Source organism: Myodes glareolus, chromosome 1, assembly GCF_982192425.1.
Source record: "Myodes glareolus chromosome 1, mMyoGla1.1, whole genome shotgun sequence".
Lineage (NCBI taxonomy): Eukaryota > Metazoa > Chordata > Mammalia > Rodentia > Cricetidae > Myodes > Myodes glareolus.
This window is the reverse complement of record NC_142026.1, coordinates 128757466-128773411: the sequence shown is the minus strand read 5'-3', so window position 1 is coordinate 128773411 and position 15946 is coordinate 128757466. Positions and strand designations below refer to the sequence as shown.

Here is a 15946-nt window from a genome sequence, read left to right as displayed (position 1 = left end):
CCGCCTAGATAGATGCCATGTAGTAAGTTTGGCTCATTGCAACTGCTGGCTCCCTACTCAAAGAACAACATTTTTATATGTGAATTTGTGCAAATATATGTTAGGATTTACTTTAACTCAGCCTATGTCATTAACTTGGGAACTAAAGGCACAAAACCCCCCATGTATTTTTGTTTTATAAAAAGGAAAAAACATGTCACATGTCATGGAAAATAACTTCATTGATTGCAGCCCAAGAAGAAAAAAGCTCTATTTAAATCTCACTTGATTTGATCTCCAAGCCAAACAAGAAAAATCCACCTCTTATTGTCTCAGCACAGGTTTCTGTATACGAAATCCATTAGCTGGGACACAGGAGAGTCTTGTTTCCATCATAACTAGAGTCTTTCTCCATAAATGAGAACAGTCGAGAGCTATAGACACAGCACTTGAGAGACCAATAGGAGGAGTGGAGTGTCACTTCAGTCTTTAGATCTTTCTAGAAGCTCCTCAGAACATCGCTTGCATTTATTTTCCTATTGTATTTCCCTTCCTCTGAACATCCAAGGCATAGAGCAAACTGGATAAATAATTGGCAGTCCACAAATAAACCTATTATTGGCCCTTTAGTGCACAGTATTTGAAGAAGAGATTATTTATGGAAAAATTGTGTTAATAGAGGAATATTGAATGATAGTCTTAGAAATCAAAAAAAAAATTCCATTGACCACTGAGCACTAAGTGCTATTACTCTGTGATGTCTGCATGACAGACACAGCTATGCATGCGGTATGTAGTATCCATCCATCTTTTGAGGAAAAAACAAACCTGACCAAAAGCACTATGTCAAAGGTTTCATTGCTCTGGGTGTTTATTTTTATAGGCTATTTCCTAAGGTTTAAGAGAAACATAGTGAGTTAATATGGACAGCTGACAAATCTCAATGTAGCATTGTCACTAATCACATAGCACGTTATTGCTTCCTTTGCTCCCACAGTATCATAGCCAATTCTTGAAAAGGTATTCACTTTTTAAGCAGAAGTTGAGTTTTGCATCCTTACCTGGCACTCTCTTTGCCCAGTTGATCATATGAACCAGCTCCCTGTCAGCCAGGTTGGTCAATAAGCCCATCATCGAGGCTTCGCTGAAAGGTCTCGAAGGATCATACTCAGAATAGATTATGGGCGGTTCGGCATCCAGCAAGGCACTGACCATCTGGTCAGCTGTCAAGGACAAGGCAGGGCTGTTCTTCTTTGTGTGCTTAATCACAAGAGGGCTTGGCCAGAGGTTGGCGGCCCGCATGTCTCTTGAAGGCCCCATGTCGTTCCTGCCTTCCAAGTCGTCTCTCTGGCGCTTGTGTTTCAGCATCCGCCCTCCTCGCCGATCTTTCCGTATCCCTGAAAATGCAGAAGGACAGAGCACAAGTTCCATTACCTTTCCCTGTGAACTTCAGTACAAACACCATCTTCATAGATGAAAGCCCTTTATTTTATTAAAATAAATGCTGAGGGCACATGCACACTCGTAAGTATTTAGTAACTCTCAGCTCAAATGGAAATGGTCACTGCACTTGCTTGTGGCATTTGCTGATATTCAGGGGTAAAGAATGTCCGTGTACCAAGTCACTTATCTGATATCAAGAGGTGTGCAAACTCCCGAAAATGTACGATGGGATTTCATTGGCCAATAGTAGTCGGCTCTAGCATACCAGTACTTGTGTGTATGCATGTGTGTGTATATTTGTGTGCATGTGTGTGTATATTTGTGTACATGTGCATGTCATATGTGTATGTATTCATGCGTGTGTGTCTATGTATGTGTATGTATATGTATATGTATGTGTGTGCATGTTTGTATATATGTGTATGTCATATGTATATACCCATGCATGTTTATCTATGTATGTGTGTTTATATGTATATGTATGTCTGGGCATATGTGTGCATGTGTCTATGTGTACACACTGTGTATATGTGTGTGTATATGTACGTGTATGTATATATGTGTACATGTGTCTATATGCATATAACAAATGTTATAAAATAACAGAATTATAACTAGTTACTCATGAAATATGGTTTAATATCAAATACTGCATCTGTTTCAGACACTCCTTAATAGCAAATGACAGTACTTTTAGTAATGAAGGAGTGGAGCACCAGGACAGAGTAAGACCTACCAATGACCAAATCCCAAGAGGAACATTAATTTAATAATCATTGACACACAAAAATAAATTCAAATAGCAGAACAACAACAATGCAATTAGAAATGACCAGTCAGCCAAAGAAGACACATCTCAAATGAATACATAATGGCCAACAAGTATATAAAAATGTTCAGCATTCCTAATAATCAGACGAGTGCAAATCAAATCTGTGAGAGGCCGCCCCTTCTCCAACTGCAGTTAGAGTGCAAACTACTAAGCAGACAGAAGACAAGGAACATTGAAGAGAGCAGAGAGTGATGGCCAACAGGGTCTTACCAAAATGCTTTAAAGAAAAAGTAATGAAAAAGTAATTAGTGTAGAGAAATAACACAGAACATATAATAGTACAGAGATAATTAGTCTGTAAGAAAACTAGATGCTTAATTGTGCATGTATCTCATGTATGTACGATTTTTACTCACCAGACAACTCTGTGTGTGTCTTCCTGCTGCTGAGTGCGCACACGTGTGTTCATGGGTGAGTGTATGGCTGTGCATATGAAGGTCTGAGGCCAATGTCAAGAGTGCCTAGTCACTCTCCACCTTATTTTTCAAGTCATAGCTTCTCACAGGACCTAAAGTTTATGGATTCATATAACCTGGCTGCAAGAAAACCCAGGGATCTCCTGTCTCCACCTCCCAGTGCTGACCCAGGGACCCTCCTGTCCCCACCTCCCAGTGATAACTCAGGGATGATAACCCAGGGACCCTCCTGTCTCCACCTCCCAGTGCTAACCCAGGGACCCTCCTGTCCCCACCTCACACTGCTATGATTACAGGTGTGCATACCAGCACCTAGCTTTTCCACAGTGCTTGGGATCCCAACTCAACTCCTAGTGTTTGCATGGCAAGCAATTTACTTGAGATCTCCACAGTCCTTTGGCTTAGTTCGGAAGTCTTTGAAATTATTTCCTTTTTTTGAGACAGGGTTTCTCTGTGTAACAGCCCTAGATGTCCTGAAACTGGCTCTGTACACCAGGCTGGCCTCGAACTCTCTAAGATCTGTCTGCCTCTGCTTCCCAAGTGCTGGGATTAAAGGTATGTGCCAACACTGTCCAGCTTGAAATTATTTTTATTAATAATAAAAAACACAATTACTAGGAGCTAGAGAGATGGCTCAGCTGTTAAGAGCACTGGCTGCTCTTGAAGAGGGCCTATGTTTGGTTCCCTGCACCCGTATGGCAGCTCACAACCGACCTTAACTCTCATTCTAGAGGTTTAAAACACTCTTCTGACTTCTGCAAACACCAGAAACACATGTGCACATTCAGGTAAACACTACACATATACCTGTCCTCCCTCTACCACCACACACACACACACACACACACACACACACACTCACACACACACACACTCACACAACACATTCTCTCTCTCTCTCTCACACACACACGCACGCACACACACATACACTCACACAACACATTCTCTCTCTCTCTCTCTCTCTCTCACACACACACACACACACACACACACACAACACATTCTCTCTCTCTCTCTCTCTCTCTCTCTCACACACACACACACACACACACACACACACACACACACACACTCACTGGCTAACTTCATCACCTAAATAGACTTCTAACTGGGGGATGTCACAGATTTTGCTCTACTCCAGACGCACAGCGTGGTCCCCAGTCCCCACGGTAGCTCAGTCAAATTCCCATGGCTGCTGCTACTGAATTAGGAACTGACCCAAGTTTGTCAGTGTTCTTGCGTTGGGTTTTTCACAAATGCATTTCTCTTTCTAAATGTGAAATGTTTGAATAGTTTCCAATCATCTTCTCCCAAAGGTTTACCCACCTGTGACTCTCACTAACTAAATTAGAGACCACGGGGAGCAGGTGGTCCAATTTTTCTGCTGTGTACTCTTTCCGTCTTTGACTCAGAGTCTTACCCAGGAAAAGGCCATTCTGTTCTGACCAAAGGTTATCGGCAAAAATAACCATTTCAAAGGCCAAAGAGGAACCCAAGCATCTGTATTTCTTACAAACTTACTTCTCCAAAATTAGATATGAGGTAGCTATTAAAGTTTAGACTTACATAAAAGGAATTATTATTTTACTAAAATTTTAATACAATTTTTGTTATCTTGAGATAGGATCTTCCTATGCAACCCTGGCTGTTCTGGAACTCACTGTGTAAACCTGGATGATTTTGAACAACAGAAATCTATCTGAATCTGCCTCCTGGGTGCTGGCATTAAAGATGTGCACCACCACTCTTGACTAATTTAAATATTTTTAACACTGGGCTCATGAAAAATAAACAACTGTTTTGCAACTCAGGACAGAAAGAATTAATATAAGAACTTCATTCTTGTTGTCCTAATTTGTCAAGAAACTGGAAAAATGTATAGCTGGGATGTATTTTATAGATACAGCTTTACTGTCTAAAGTCTAAATTAGGGATATTAGCATAGAATTATAGAAACCACCAATCCTTCTTGCTCAAAAATGAACATTTCTTGCAAGTCCTGGAATAAGCAGTTGTGGTGATATTTTGTTTGTGCTTTAATAAATTAAACTTGCCTGAAGATCGGCATGTGGAGTGAGCCACTGGTTAGTCATGCAGGCCAGGCAGTGGGGGCACACACTTTTAAACCCAGCACTCAGGAGGAAAAGGCAGAAGGATCTCTGTGAGTTTAAGGCCACCCTGGGCTACACAAAATTGATCCAGTCTAAAAGAGAAACAGCCCAGCGGTGGTGGCTCACACCTTTAATCCCAGCATTAGGGAGATAAGAGACAGGAAGGGATGGCTGGGCGGAGAGAGGAATATAAAGCAGGGGGAGACAGGAGCTCATTGCATTCAGTCTGAGGATTCCTAGGGACAGGATCGTTGCCCCTTTGGTCTGAGAATTCAGTAGTGGTAAGAACCAGTGGCTGGCTGCTCTGCCTTTTTTGTCTTTCAGCACCAACTCCTAGATCTGACTCTGGGTTTTTATTATGAAGACCAATGAGAATTTGTGCTGCAAGCAATGATAATAAGAAAGGTTGATTTTTCATTGTTTTGAATTATTATTTACTTCCTGCAAGTCCTGGAATAAGCAATGATAATAATAAAGGTTGGTATTTTTTTGTTTTGAATTGTTATTTATTTGATGTGCATACAAGTGGCATTTTGCCTGCTATGTGCCTGATGCCCAGGGAGGCCAGAAGACAAGGTCAGATTCACAACTTACAGATGGTTGGGAGCCACCATGTAGGTACTGGGACTCAAACCTGAGTCCTGTTGTTTTAATCATTAATATGCATTGAGCATGTGCTGTGCATCTCAAGTGCTTTATGTGCACTCTCTGGGAGGATATTTTAAGGTGATTAGTCCTCACAATAATCTTGTGAGGTAAATCTTCGAAAAAGCTGGCCAGGCCTTGCCTGCGCTGGTTCTCCTTTGCTACCACACACTAACGGACTGCACCCTGGAGTTCCTCGGTGATTACTCTGTATTCCCACGCCGCCTCTGCAAGGAAGTTGACTTTCTTCTATTTTTCAGAGAAACCAGTTTTGAAATGTATTCATCATCACGGGCACAGAGCTAACATGTTCAGGGCCTATAGTCAAGCAAACAAAGGCAGCAGCATGGGATTGGCCATTGGACATCCACACACGTCAATAATCTCACAGTCAAACATGCCGACATCTGGATTAAGGGAGACGGTTGTCCCGCTCGACTTTGCTCATCGGAGCACCTGTGAAACCTCAGGCTCATTGCCGGATGTGACAGATTTAAGAAAAACAAGCCAGTTCCGACTGGAGCAGTCAGAACATTGAGGAGCCGTGGTATCAGGTGACACGAGTGAAGAGCGTGAGGAGCCAGCCTAGAGCCTATGGCAGAGGCAAGCACACTGCCCTCATTGGGTCCTGCGCTGGTTTAAATGGTGACCGAACAGACCCATGCTAAGACAGAATTTGTGCGCAGAAGCCGTAGCAGGACTAAGCATTCTGCAGCAGCGAGTCAGCCCATGGAGTCGAAGCCACTTAAAAACTCCAAGCTACAGCACTGGAGGTGTCCAAGAATACATGTTCTAGACCTGTTGCTGAGGTAAGTATCATGACCAAAAGGAACTTGGGGAGGAAAGCGTTTGTCTGGGTTACAGTTTACATCCATCATTGAGCGAGTGTCGTTCACTTCCTTGTAGTGTAGCTTTCTCAGAGAAGGAGCTCAAGGCAGCAGGAATGAAGCAGAGACCATGGAGGGACACTGCTTATTGGCTTGCTCTCTCTAGGTTGCACAGCTCTCTTTCTTATACAGTCCAGGTCCTGCCTGCCTCAGGATGCAACCATGCAGGATGAGCTTGGCCCTCCCATATCTATCTTTTTATTTTCAAGATGATACCACACAGACATGCACACAGGCCATCCGATGGAGACAATTCTCCAGCTAAGCTTCTCTCTTCCCTGCATCATGCTGATAGCAAATGCCGCTGGGTGATGTGGGAGTCCCCTCTGTGTGCTGTGATTACCATTAATGAATAAAGAAACTGCTTTGGACCTATAGCAGAGCAGAACTTAGGGTAAGCAGGGAAAGCTAGGCTGAATGCTGGGAGAAAGAAGGGTGGAGTCAAGAGAGACCCCATGGAGCCGCTGCCGGAGATAGATGTGCTGAAACTTTGCTGGTAGGTCACCAACTCGTGACCACGTGGTGATGTACAGATTAGTAGAAATGCGCTAAATTAATATGTAAGAGTTAGACAATAAGAAGCTAGAGCTAATGGGCCAATCAGTGATTTAGTTAATACAGTATCTCTGAGATTTGGGACTGAGCAGCCAGGAACCAACAAGAGGCCTCCTCCAACAGCTGGGCAGTAGGCTGACTGGAGATCCTTTGTGTGCACATGTCAAGTGGGAAAATTTCCTTTCCTGAGGGACTTTACAAGCAATTGGTCAGATAGTTTCATTGGAGTAGTCTTTAGAGTAAAGTATTGGGCTGCTATGCCTACTTGGTTCTTACAGTGGGATGACTCGGGGTTTTGAACACTAGCCAAAAAAGGGCCGCAAGTCTGAGATGTAGAGACCTAAGACACAGCTGGCCAGATGAGAGCTGAATATTTATAAAAACTACCGAGCAGCCAAACAGAGACCGGAGGAGTTTGTAAACACCTGCAAATATTCAAATTTATTCCAAAGACATGATGCTCTACAAATGCCAGCATCCCTGCAAGCAAATCAAAATAGAAAACGATACACATTGCTTGGCCAACTGTATGCAGCAGGGCCCCAGAGAGCAGCCCACTGAGGAAAATGCTCTTCCAGTAAGCTGTAAGTGAATGCATTAGTAGTGGTGTAGTATTACATCAATATTTTATAAAAGTTCAATTAAACTCTGACTAGAATTAGATAAACATGGGGGAACCCAACCTTTGTTTCTATTTCACCCACATGAAGTGAACTCTAAAGGTCAGCCCCAACAGCCACAGCTGGGTCTCTATGGCACATACAGCTCATTCTTAATTAGACAGGACGAGGTGTACTTATCCTTACAGCCACAGAGAGCTGTAATCCTCACCCCTCAGCAAAAAAGTCTGCTGTGACATTGTGTCTTCTGCCCTAGTAAAGCCTCAGTGACATGGCTGCCGAACAATGGGGACCCTGATAAATATGCTCACGTCGGAGGGGGAAATCTCGTGTGAGCCCTAGACAAAGAAGTCCAGGAAACTAGTGGCTACTGAGAGAAGAAGAAATGAGTCCCAGGAGTGGGTACGCTCATTGACTATCCAGTACCAAAATGGGATTCTCTGATATCATGTACACACAAATACCATTACGTGGACTGAACAGGTTACATGTACATGTTACTGGGGTGTGTGTGTGTGTGTGTGTGTGTGTGTGTGTGTGTGTGTAAAACAAAAACAACCAAAGAGAAAGAGGCCATGCATGCATTTGAGAGGTAGTAAAAGAGTGAGGGTATAAAAGGGATTGGAAAGAGATTACTGAGGTGCGCTGAAGAGAGGAAGTAGAAGGGGGAAATTGATATGATTATAGTTTTTTTTAAGATCAAAAAGAGTGATGGAAATAATTAAAATCCAAAAATCTAATCACATTTCTTCCGGACAGTTTCCAGAATTATTTGTAGAGCACCAACATAAACCTACCTCTTCTTGATTATTTCTTTTTTAACTATCTGAAGAAAAAAGTCAAAAGACTAAACAACTAATTTATAAAGAAGAAGAAAACAGTACTTTTTTAAAAAAAAATAGTTTAGGTTATGACAATATTAAACAGGAGAGTCATGACAGTCAAAACCTTTATTTGTACCGAATGGCACTGTAGCGTGCGATGCAATACAAACAAGACATGTTGTACTGTCATTTAGCAATGAAAACGCCATTTTCATGACAAGGGAGCTGCCTACTCAGCAGGGTAATCCCAAAGCTGTCACTGGGCATCAGAGTTACTGTTCCCTACTTATTGGCTCTCAAGTTGTGTCACTGATGAGCTCATGCTTGCATCAAAGCAAAGTTATCCTTTCAGAAGTCATCTAACACATACTCATGATTTTCCTAGTAGAGTCACGCATTTAAATAAAGGATTGAAAGCCAAATGCTGCTTTATCTGCCCTGTACCCCTGAGATGTAGCCAGTCTGAACTGGCAGAATCTTTCTCACATTGCTACGAGGGCATGAAAAAGCCACACGTAAGACCTTTAGGAGCTCTCAGTGTAGATTTGAGTGACACCAATCCATCCTGGGGACATTAATTGAACGTTATTCACTAAGCCAATAAAGCAGGCAACCAGAAAGAGACCGAAAGGCAAAGAAAACATGACCAGAGACCCAAGAGAAGCCCGGTTCTGAAGAGTACTTCAAAGACTGCCTGGGAGTCAGGAGGTGGCTAGAAGGAAGCCAGAGGCTGCTGATTCCTGAGGAAAAGGAGGCAGAGGCCATACCAGCTGCTTAGATGGTTATGCCCTGCCCCTAAAATGAAGAATTGATCCTAATGAGTCAAATGCCTGAAATACACTGAGAAATGATTTCTGGTTAGCTGAGGGGTTTTGTTTCGCTTTGCAATGTGTGTATGGGAGATAAAACCCAGAGCCTGTGTGCAATTTAGACAAGCATTCGATAGTTGGGCTACATGCCCAGCCCTTGGTTGGTTGGTTGATGTGGGGCCTCCTTGTATATCCCAGGCTGATCTTATACTTGTCATGTAGCTGGCCTTGAACTTGTGTCTCCCTGTATTCACCTCACAGATACTGGCGCTCAGAGGCACACGACGCCATGCCCACCTAGAGTTCAACCATTCATCTTGTCAGCCTTTAAATTCTTTGATTTGGCCATTGAATCTTGGCCAAAGTTAATATACTGTCTGAATATCCATTAATGATGGAATTTCCTGAATTATCAGCTTCTAATGCCGTCTTTCAAATTTTCTTTCATTGGAATGATCTTTTTTTCCCCTCTTAGTAACCCATGTCTCTAAAAAAGAAAAAAAATCCAGAGAATATCAGTAATTTCCCCGATTCACTGCAGCTATTTCAATTATTATTATTTCAAACATTTGCATAATTAATTCCCTTTGTTTTCCAGTAACTTCACATTATCTGTGAGGTATTAAAAAATATGCTAAAAGCTTTTTAAGTTCAGTATGTTGAAAAGAAACAGGTGTGCTGATTGCTTAAAATGAAATAAAGATAACAACCTAGTAAAGCCAGCACAGAAGAGTCTCCTTGCCCAGTCCTAACTCAGACACATTCACAATGGACTGTGTGAGTTAAGGCCTGGTTGGTCTCAGCCCCACTGAACAGTAGAAGATGAAGCTTGGGCTACCATCCCTGTGGTCCCTCCAAGAGTAGCTCAAGGTTTTAACCCAAGCCTACTCAACTCCTGAGCGTGTGTATCATTATATATAAATATATAAATCCCCGTATCAAGACCTGCTGAACTTTTCCTATTCACACCTATTTGAAATTTATGCAATCCTAGGTAGATAGGTCTATAAAGTAGGTATACAAATCAGACATAAATTACCATAATTCTCAAAGGAAATGTATTTTATGATAATTCTTTGCTGTCCACAATTTTACCATATTAAAGGTGAAATGGAACTCACATAGTAACTGTATGAATGTGGCTGCTTTGTAACACAACATATTCCAAAGATATGAGTCTGACACTTGCAGATGGGAAATGATAGTAGGAAATGTGAAGGGGTGTGTTTTTAGTAATAAAACCAAGATGTTTCCTTCCATAAGAGCAAAAAACTTGACACACGCAGTAAAGCACTGTGGCCATGAATTAGAGTAGGAGCCCTCACCACCATCAGGGGGCCCTCGCCGTCACCAGGGAGCACTCACCACTACCAGGGAGTACTCACCACCACCAGAGAGCCCTCACTGCCACCAGGGAGCTCTCACTGCCACCAGGGAGCCCTCACCACCACTAGGGAGCCCTCATCACCACCAGGGAGCACTCATCACCACCAGGGAGCATTCATCGCCACCAGGGAGCACTCACTGCCACTGTGAGGCATGGTAGTATGTGAAATACAAGTTGTTCATGTTATGTGCCAGAACCAGGGCACATGGAAGATGTGTGATGTCATGTGGATAAGAACCATCTGAAAAGCCTTGGGTTCATTAAATACTTGATTTCTAATTTATTTTTTGGTCACTGTACATTTATTTGCTTCCATAGGGTCAGGATTCAATGCTTAAGATGCTTTGCCTTCCATAAACCTTATAATGCTGTTTACATTTTGTAGTCACGGGTTATTGAATTTATCACAGCCTCTTGGGTGCCAAGATGAAGATGGATGCTTAAAAGAAATCCCTCACTAGCTCAGAATTGAGAATAATAGAGGGTTATTTATTTGGGGTAGACTCACAAATCAATATCCTCTGCTGGAACGGAGAACAGCAACTGAATCCCACAGCCAGAAAAGAGGCCTGATGCACGCTTTACATCGGCATAGATCCTATAAGAGGCCACACCCCAGTGGGCGGGTAACTTAAAGGCTACCAACTGTAGGAATTCCTACAGCACCCAGTACCTGTGCATTTAAAACTATCTGGATCATTTAAAACTACTTAACATTCCTTCATGTCAAGAGAATCACCTCAGCTGACCAAGCATTTCCCCACATATCTGTTGCTTAAATTCCTTCATTTCTACTCAATGCTGCCATGTGCTATGGCCAAGCACAGTCTCCCAAAGGACCATGGGTTTTCAAGGATGGGTACCAATCTATGGCACTGTTGCAAGGTGTCAAAGCTTTCCGATATAAGTCCTCAAGAGAGAAAGTTCGGTCATTGGGGACGCTACCTAGAAGGAACAGTTGGGACCCTGGCCCCTTCCTACCACTGCCCTCATTTCTAAGATGCCATGAAATGAACCAACACTTTCACTATAAGATCCCTCCACTACATACAATTTTATAAGCTCCCAAGAGTTGTAGAGCCAAATAAACATGGGCTAAACCCATGAGCCAGAAGAACCTCTTCCTCTCTATAAGTTGTCTTGGGTATTTTGTTCTAGTGATAGAATAGTGACTGGCAGGCAACCCTGCTTATATCTCTATCCCTCTCTTGTCATTGCAGCCTTAATCTGTCACCTTCCTTACCTCTATCCCGCCCTCCCTGCTCATCTGTCTCCTTCCTCATCTTCCCTTTCCACTGCAATCCATTTAACTGGTGAATGGTTAATCTCCACAGGGCAGCCACTGTGCCGATTCCTCTCTAAGTCACGCCGTGATCATACTGGCCTCTGGCAGGAGTTCTGCCTTAGTTACTTTTCATGTTTCTGTGACCAAATACCTGACAGAAGCAAACTTTAGGGACAAAGGATTTATCCTGGGAGGCAACTTTAGGGTATGGAATTCATTATGGCAGAGATGGAATGATGGTGCCTAGGACCATGCATGGATACTGTACCTGGATTAGGGGACAAAGTTCTTCTAAATAGGAATTTCTAGGATATCATCATGTACTGCTAGACACCTGACATTGAAAGCAAGTTATGCTGTATAATTTTCTAGTTTCTTTTAGTTTCCAATACTTCTAACTGGAGGGCAACTTAGCACTATCCCTCTATCCCAAGCCCATGCAGATGCTCCCAAGAATTATTTCATTTTTAGATTGTTTTTTTAAAAAAATGTTTCTTTATCTTTTCTATTATGATTTTCTCTCTCTTCCTGGATTTTACCAGCATGGATCTTACTAGGACTCCCCTTCTTTCTTCGGTAAAGAATAGCGAACAAAATTAATAAATTAACTCCACGCTCTCTTCGAATATCTTGGAGGGGAGACGGTAAGGTATACCTTCAGTGAGTTCAGCTCACCACATCACACTTCCGACTTGACTCTCCTCCCATGTGGTGAGGTCAAGAGTATAGAGTCCAGAGACTTGGTCACTCATCCTCTTAACACAGGGCTTCATTGCTTGCAAGCTGCAGACACTTCCCACAGCTTCCTCCCTTCCACATCCGCAAGCATCAAAGTGCTCCATCCTTGTCTGTTCCTGCCTTCCGAGGGCTCTCCCCAGTCCATTGTTTCCGCCTAGACCTTTAAGGTGGAACTCGGAACTGTAACGCACACCAGTGGCTGCAACAGAGGCATGCAGCCCTTCGCAGGCTCTATGGGTATCGCAGTGCCAAGGTACCTGTCTATTCAGTGGAATGGTTTATCCCTAGAGAGTCATAGGTTCCCATTACAAGGAGGGAAAAATGTTCCTGTTGACATTACACGAGGAAATAAAGCACAAATAGGCATGATTGAGCCTTGGTAGGGTTTCAATAGCTCCACACATGCGCGTCTTCAGGATTTTTGTCATTCAGAATCACAAAGCATCTTAAGTGATGGTAATTAAGAGAGACTGGGGACTGATGGGAGTTTTCATCATTTTGTCTAGGACTTCAAATTCAGCTGTCGTTCACAGGCATTCTTCAAACATTATTGAAATAAAAATTGTCAGTACTTGTTATAATAATAGGCATTTGTTAATTCCTGGCTTCCTAGCTTCTCAAGTGTCTTCCTACATAGGGAGATTTTCCTAATATATGAGCTGGTAGGAATCAAAAGTTGCCTTTCAGTACCAAATAGACAACCATTGCTTTCTGTGGTTTCGGAGTCTAGGGTGAAAGGGCGTGGCCTAGGCTCTATGTACAGCCGGTTTCCCCACTCCAGACTGCCCAGCCTCTTGTCCCACCCATTTCCAAAGTCTGCTCCTTCAGTCTGCCCATCAAATTAAACTTAACGCCCTCACTTGGAGAGTCGGTTTGCATTGCTTTAAATAATCAATAGCAATAATCATTATACTAGCAGCTGACATTTTGTTTGTTTTGTTTTGTTTTGTTTTGTTGGTTTTTTGAGACCGGGTTTCTCTGTAGCTTTGGAGCCTGTTCCGAAGAGAACTGAAGCTGAATTGCAGGGCATCACTTCTATGCACACGCTTCAGGAAATTACGTAGAACCTTTGTCAAGGCACCTCGGTTCTTCGGGTCTTCTCACCCTTCTCCATCAGCAGGGGCACCTTAGGGAAATTATGGGAGGTGTGGCTGGGAGAGCTGAGTTTGACACTCTAGCCCATCTATGACAGTTGGGGAAAAATAGCCCATCTAAATATATTTCTTGTCCCAACACCTAAGATCTATTCATACGCAAAGCGCATAGATGCTAGTGTTAGTGCAAATAGAGGAAATATACTTTTCAATGTTTCCAGACCAGATCTGACATACTTTAGAAGCACTAATAAGAAACGCTATGACTGGTAATTGTGACGATTGTATGATCATGATTGCATCTATACTGGGTCGTCAGAAGCACTGACCTCCAGGAGTTCCAGACCCATTTGTAAAGAGAGCACAGAACACAAACCACTTATTTTACTGATTAACAGTGTCTATAAGTTTGCACAAATTGCACCCATCAGTGTTTCCTGCCGTAGGTGCCATATGTTAATTAAGTGTGGGCCTGAAGCCTTTGTAATTAGGTTCAAACCCCAGTTCTCTATCTCTGCTTCGATTCTGCTTTCAGTAGTGAGAATTGAACATGAGGCCTTGTGTTTGGTAGGCATGTGCTCTACCACTGAGCTACACTCCCCATCCTGTCTCAGTTTCGTTGGCTATCAAAGGAGATGCCGTAGCACTAACCTTACATTGTGTCTTTGAAAATTAAACTATGTTATTTATGTCAAGAGCTTAGATGAGTGCCTGGAACACATCAAATTCTCAACAAATGTCAGCAGAATGGTGGTGGAGCACATCTTTAATCCCAGCACTCAGGAGGCAGAGGCAGCCCTGAAATAGGAGGAAGGACCCACACTGAGCGCTATTGCTAGGCAAGAAAGACAAGAATGGGCAAGAGACCAGAAACATGATAGTTCGGGTAACACGTCATCCTCCTCATCTCCCCCTTCCAAACAAAAAAAAAAAAAGGAAAATAAAGGAAGCCACTTGCACAGAGCCCAGGAGACCAGAGTGAGACTTCTTACTGAGCCCTGAGAGAGAAGAAGTCACTGTGGGCAGAGGAGAGAGCTGGTAATTTGTAGTTTTAAAATACTGCTTTGTTTCCTCTTGGTAGACCTCAGAGACAAAGGCCAAGGTAGCAAATTAGGAGCATTCAGATGTCACTGCAACTGACCAGGTAACAGATCATAGGTGCTTATATTATGTTAGAACAGAGGGGAAGAACACTCAAGTTCCGTGTGTGTTGTGACTATAAAGCCAAGGAGACTTGTAGATGAATTGAATATAGATTTTGGAGAGAGGGGAATTTTGTAATCATCATAATTAAGATGCTGAGGTCTCCCTATGACTTATGACTCTTGACACTTTGATCAAATACCTAAAAGAAGCAATTGAGGAATGAAGGGGTTTTTGGCTCATGTGTTAAGGGGATACAGTTCAGGGTTCAAACCTTGATGGCTCAGGAAGCAGAGAGCAAGCCAGAAGTGATGTCAGGCTATAACCCTCAGGAGCTGCCCCCGGTGACCTGTGTACAGTCAGATGTCCAAACCTATGATATTAGAGAGTACATTTCATATTCATATTCAAAGCCCAGCCTGATCAACTGAAAAGACAAATACAGGAATAGGTGAGGAATAGAACGAAAACCTAAAAAAAATCTAAGAATAGCAAAAGCAAATACTAGAAAGATTTTTTTTAATTGTAATTCTCATCTTTATGTGTTCAGGCATGGAACCTAGAATCACAAGTCCTACTCAGTACCTACCGCCTGCTACATCTTCCGGTTCCAAACACAGCAGTAAAAACAAAGGATAACTTCAGTTCTTCAATACGGCAAAAGAAAGAATCCGCCAGCTGGGGGATAAGTCAATAGCTACATCCAAAACTGAAACGTAAAGGACCAGAAGAATAAAAAGTTCAAGGCATGACATGGTCAATTATCTTGACGGAAGGACGAGAAATGTATTCATCAACAATGGCCAAGAACTTTCCACAATTAGTAACAGACACCAGACCATCAATTCCAGCAGCTCCACAGTGTGGAGCAACAAAGGAAGTCACTTAAAAAGCCAGAAGGAATAGAGGATCACCTGCTGATACAGAATAGGGGAAGAAAATATCAGGACAGTCCACAATGAAGCACATAAAATAGTCAAAGAAGTCTAGCATTCCAGGTCTACGGAAATTATCTTTTGAATATGAAAGAAAACAATACATTAATTAATTAAAATTAAAAAGTCGTTCAAGAAAAACACTGAGGGACTTTGTTACCAGGAAACTTGCCCTATGGAAAATGTCAAAAAGATTGTCCTTGGGGTCAGATGAAAGTGTGTTTAGAGGTCAGAGATCTC

General features: G+C 42.5%; 1 protein-coding gene across 4 annotated transcripts in view; it reads right to left on the bottom strand.

Annotated features, from left to right (window-relative positions):
* The window catches only part of Esr1 (estrogen receptor 1), a 367895-nt gene that overhangs the window by 136352 nt on the left and 215597 nt on the right, over positions 1 to 15946 (bottom strand). For all 4 annotated transcript variants that reach the window (XM_048419867.3, XM_048419877.3, XM_048419859.3 and 1 more), the window contains one exon: positions 1041 to 1376. In XM_048419867.3, the coding sequence (XP_048275824.1) occupies positions 1041 to 1376 (336 nt within the window). The remainder of the gene's footprint in view (positions 1 to 1040; positions 1377 to 15946) is intronic.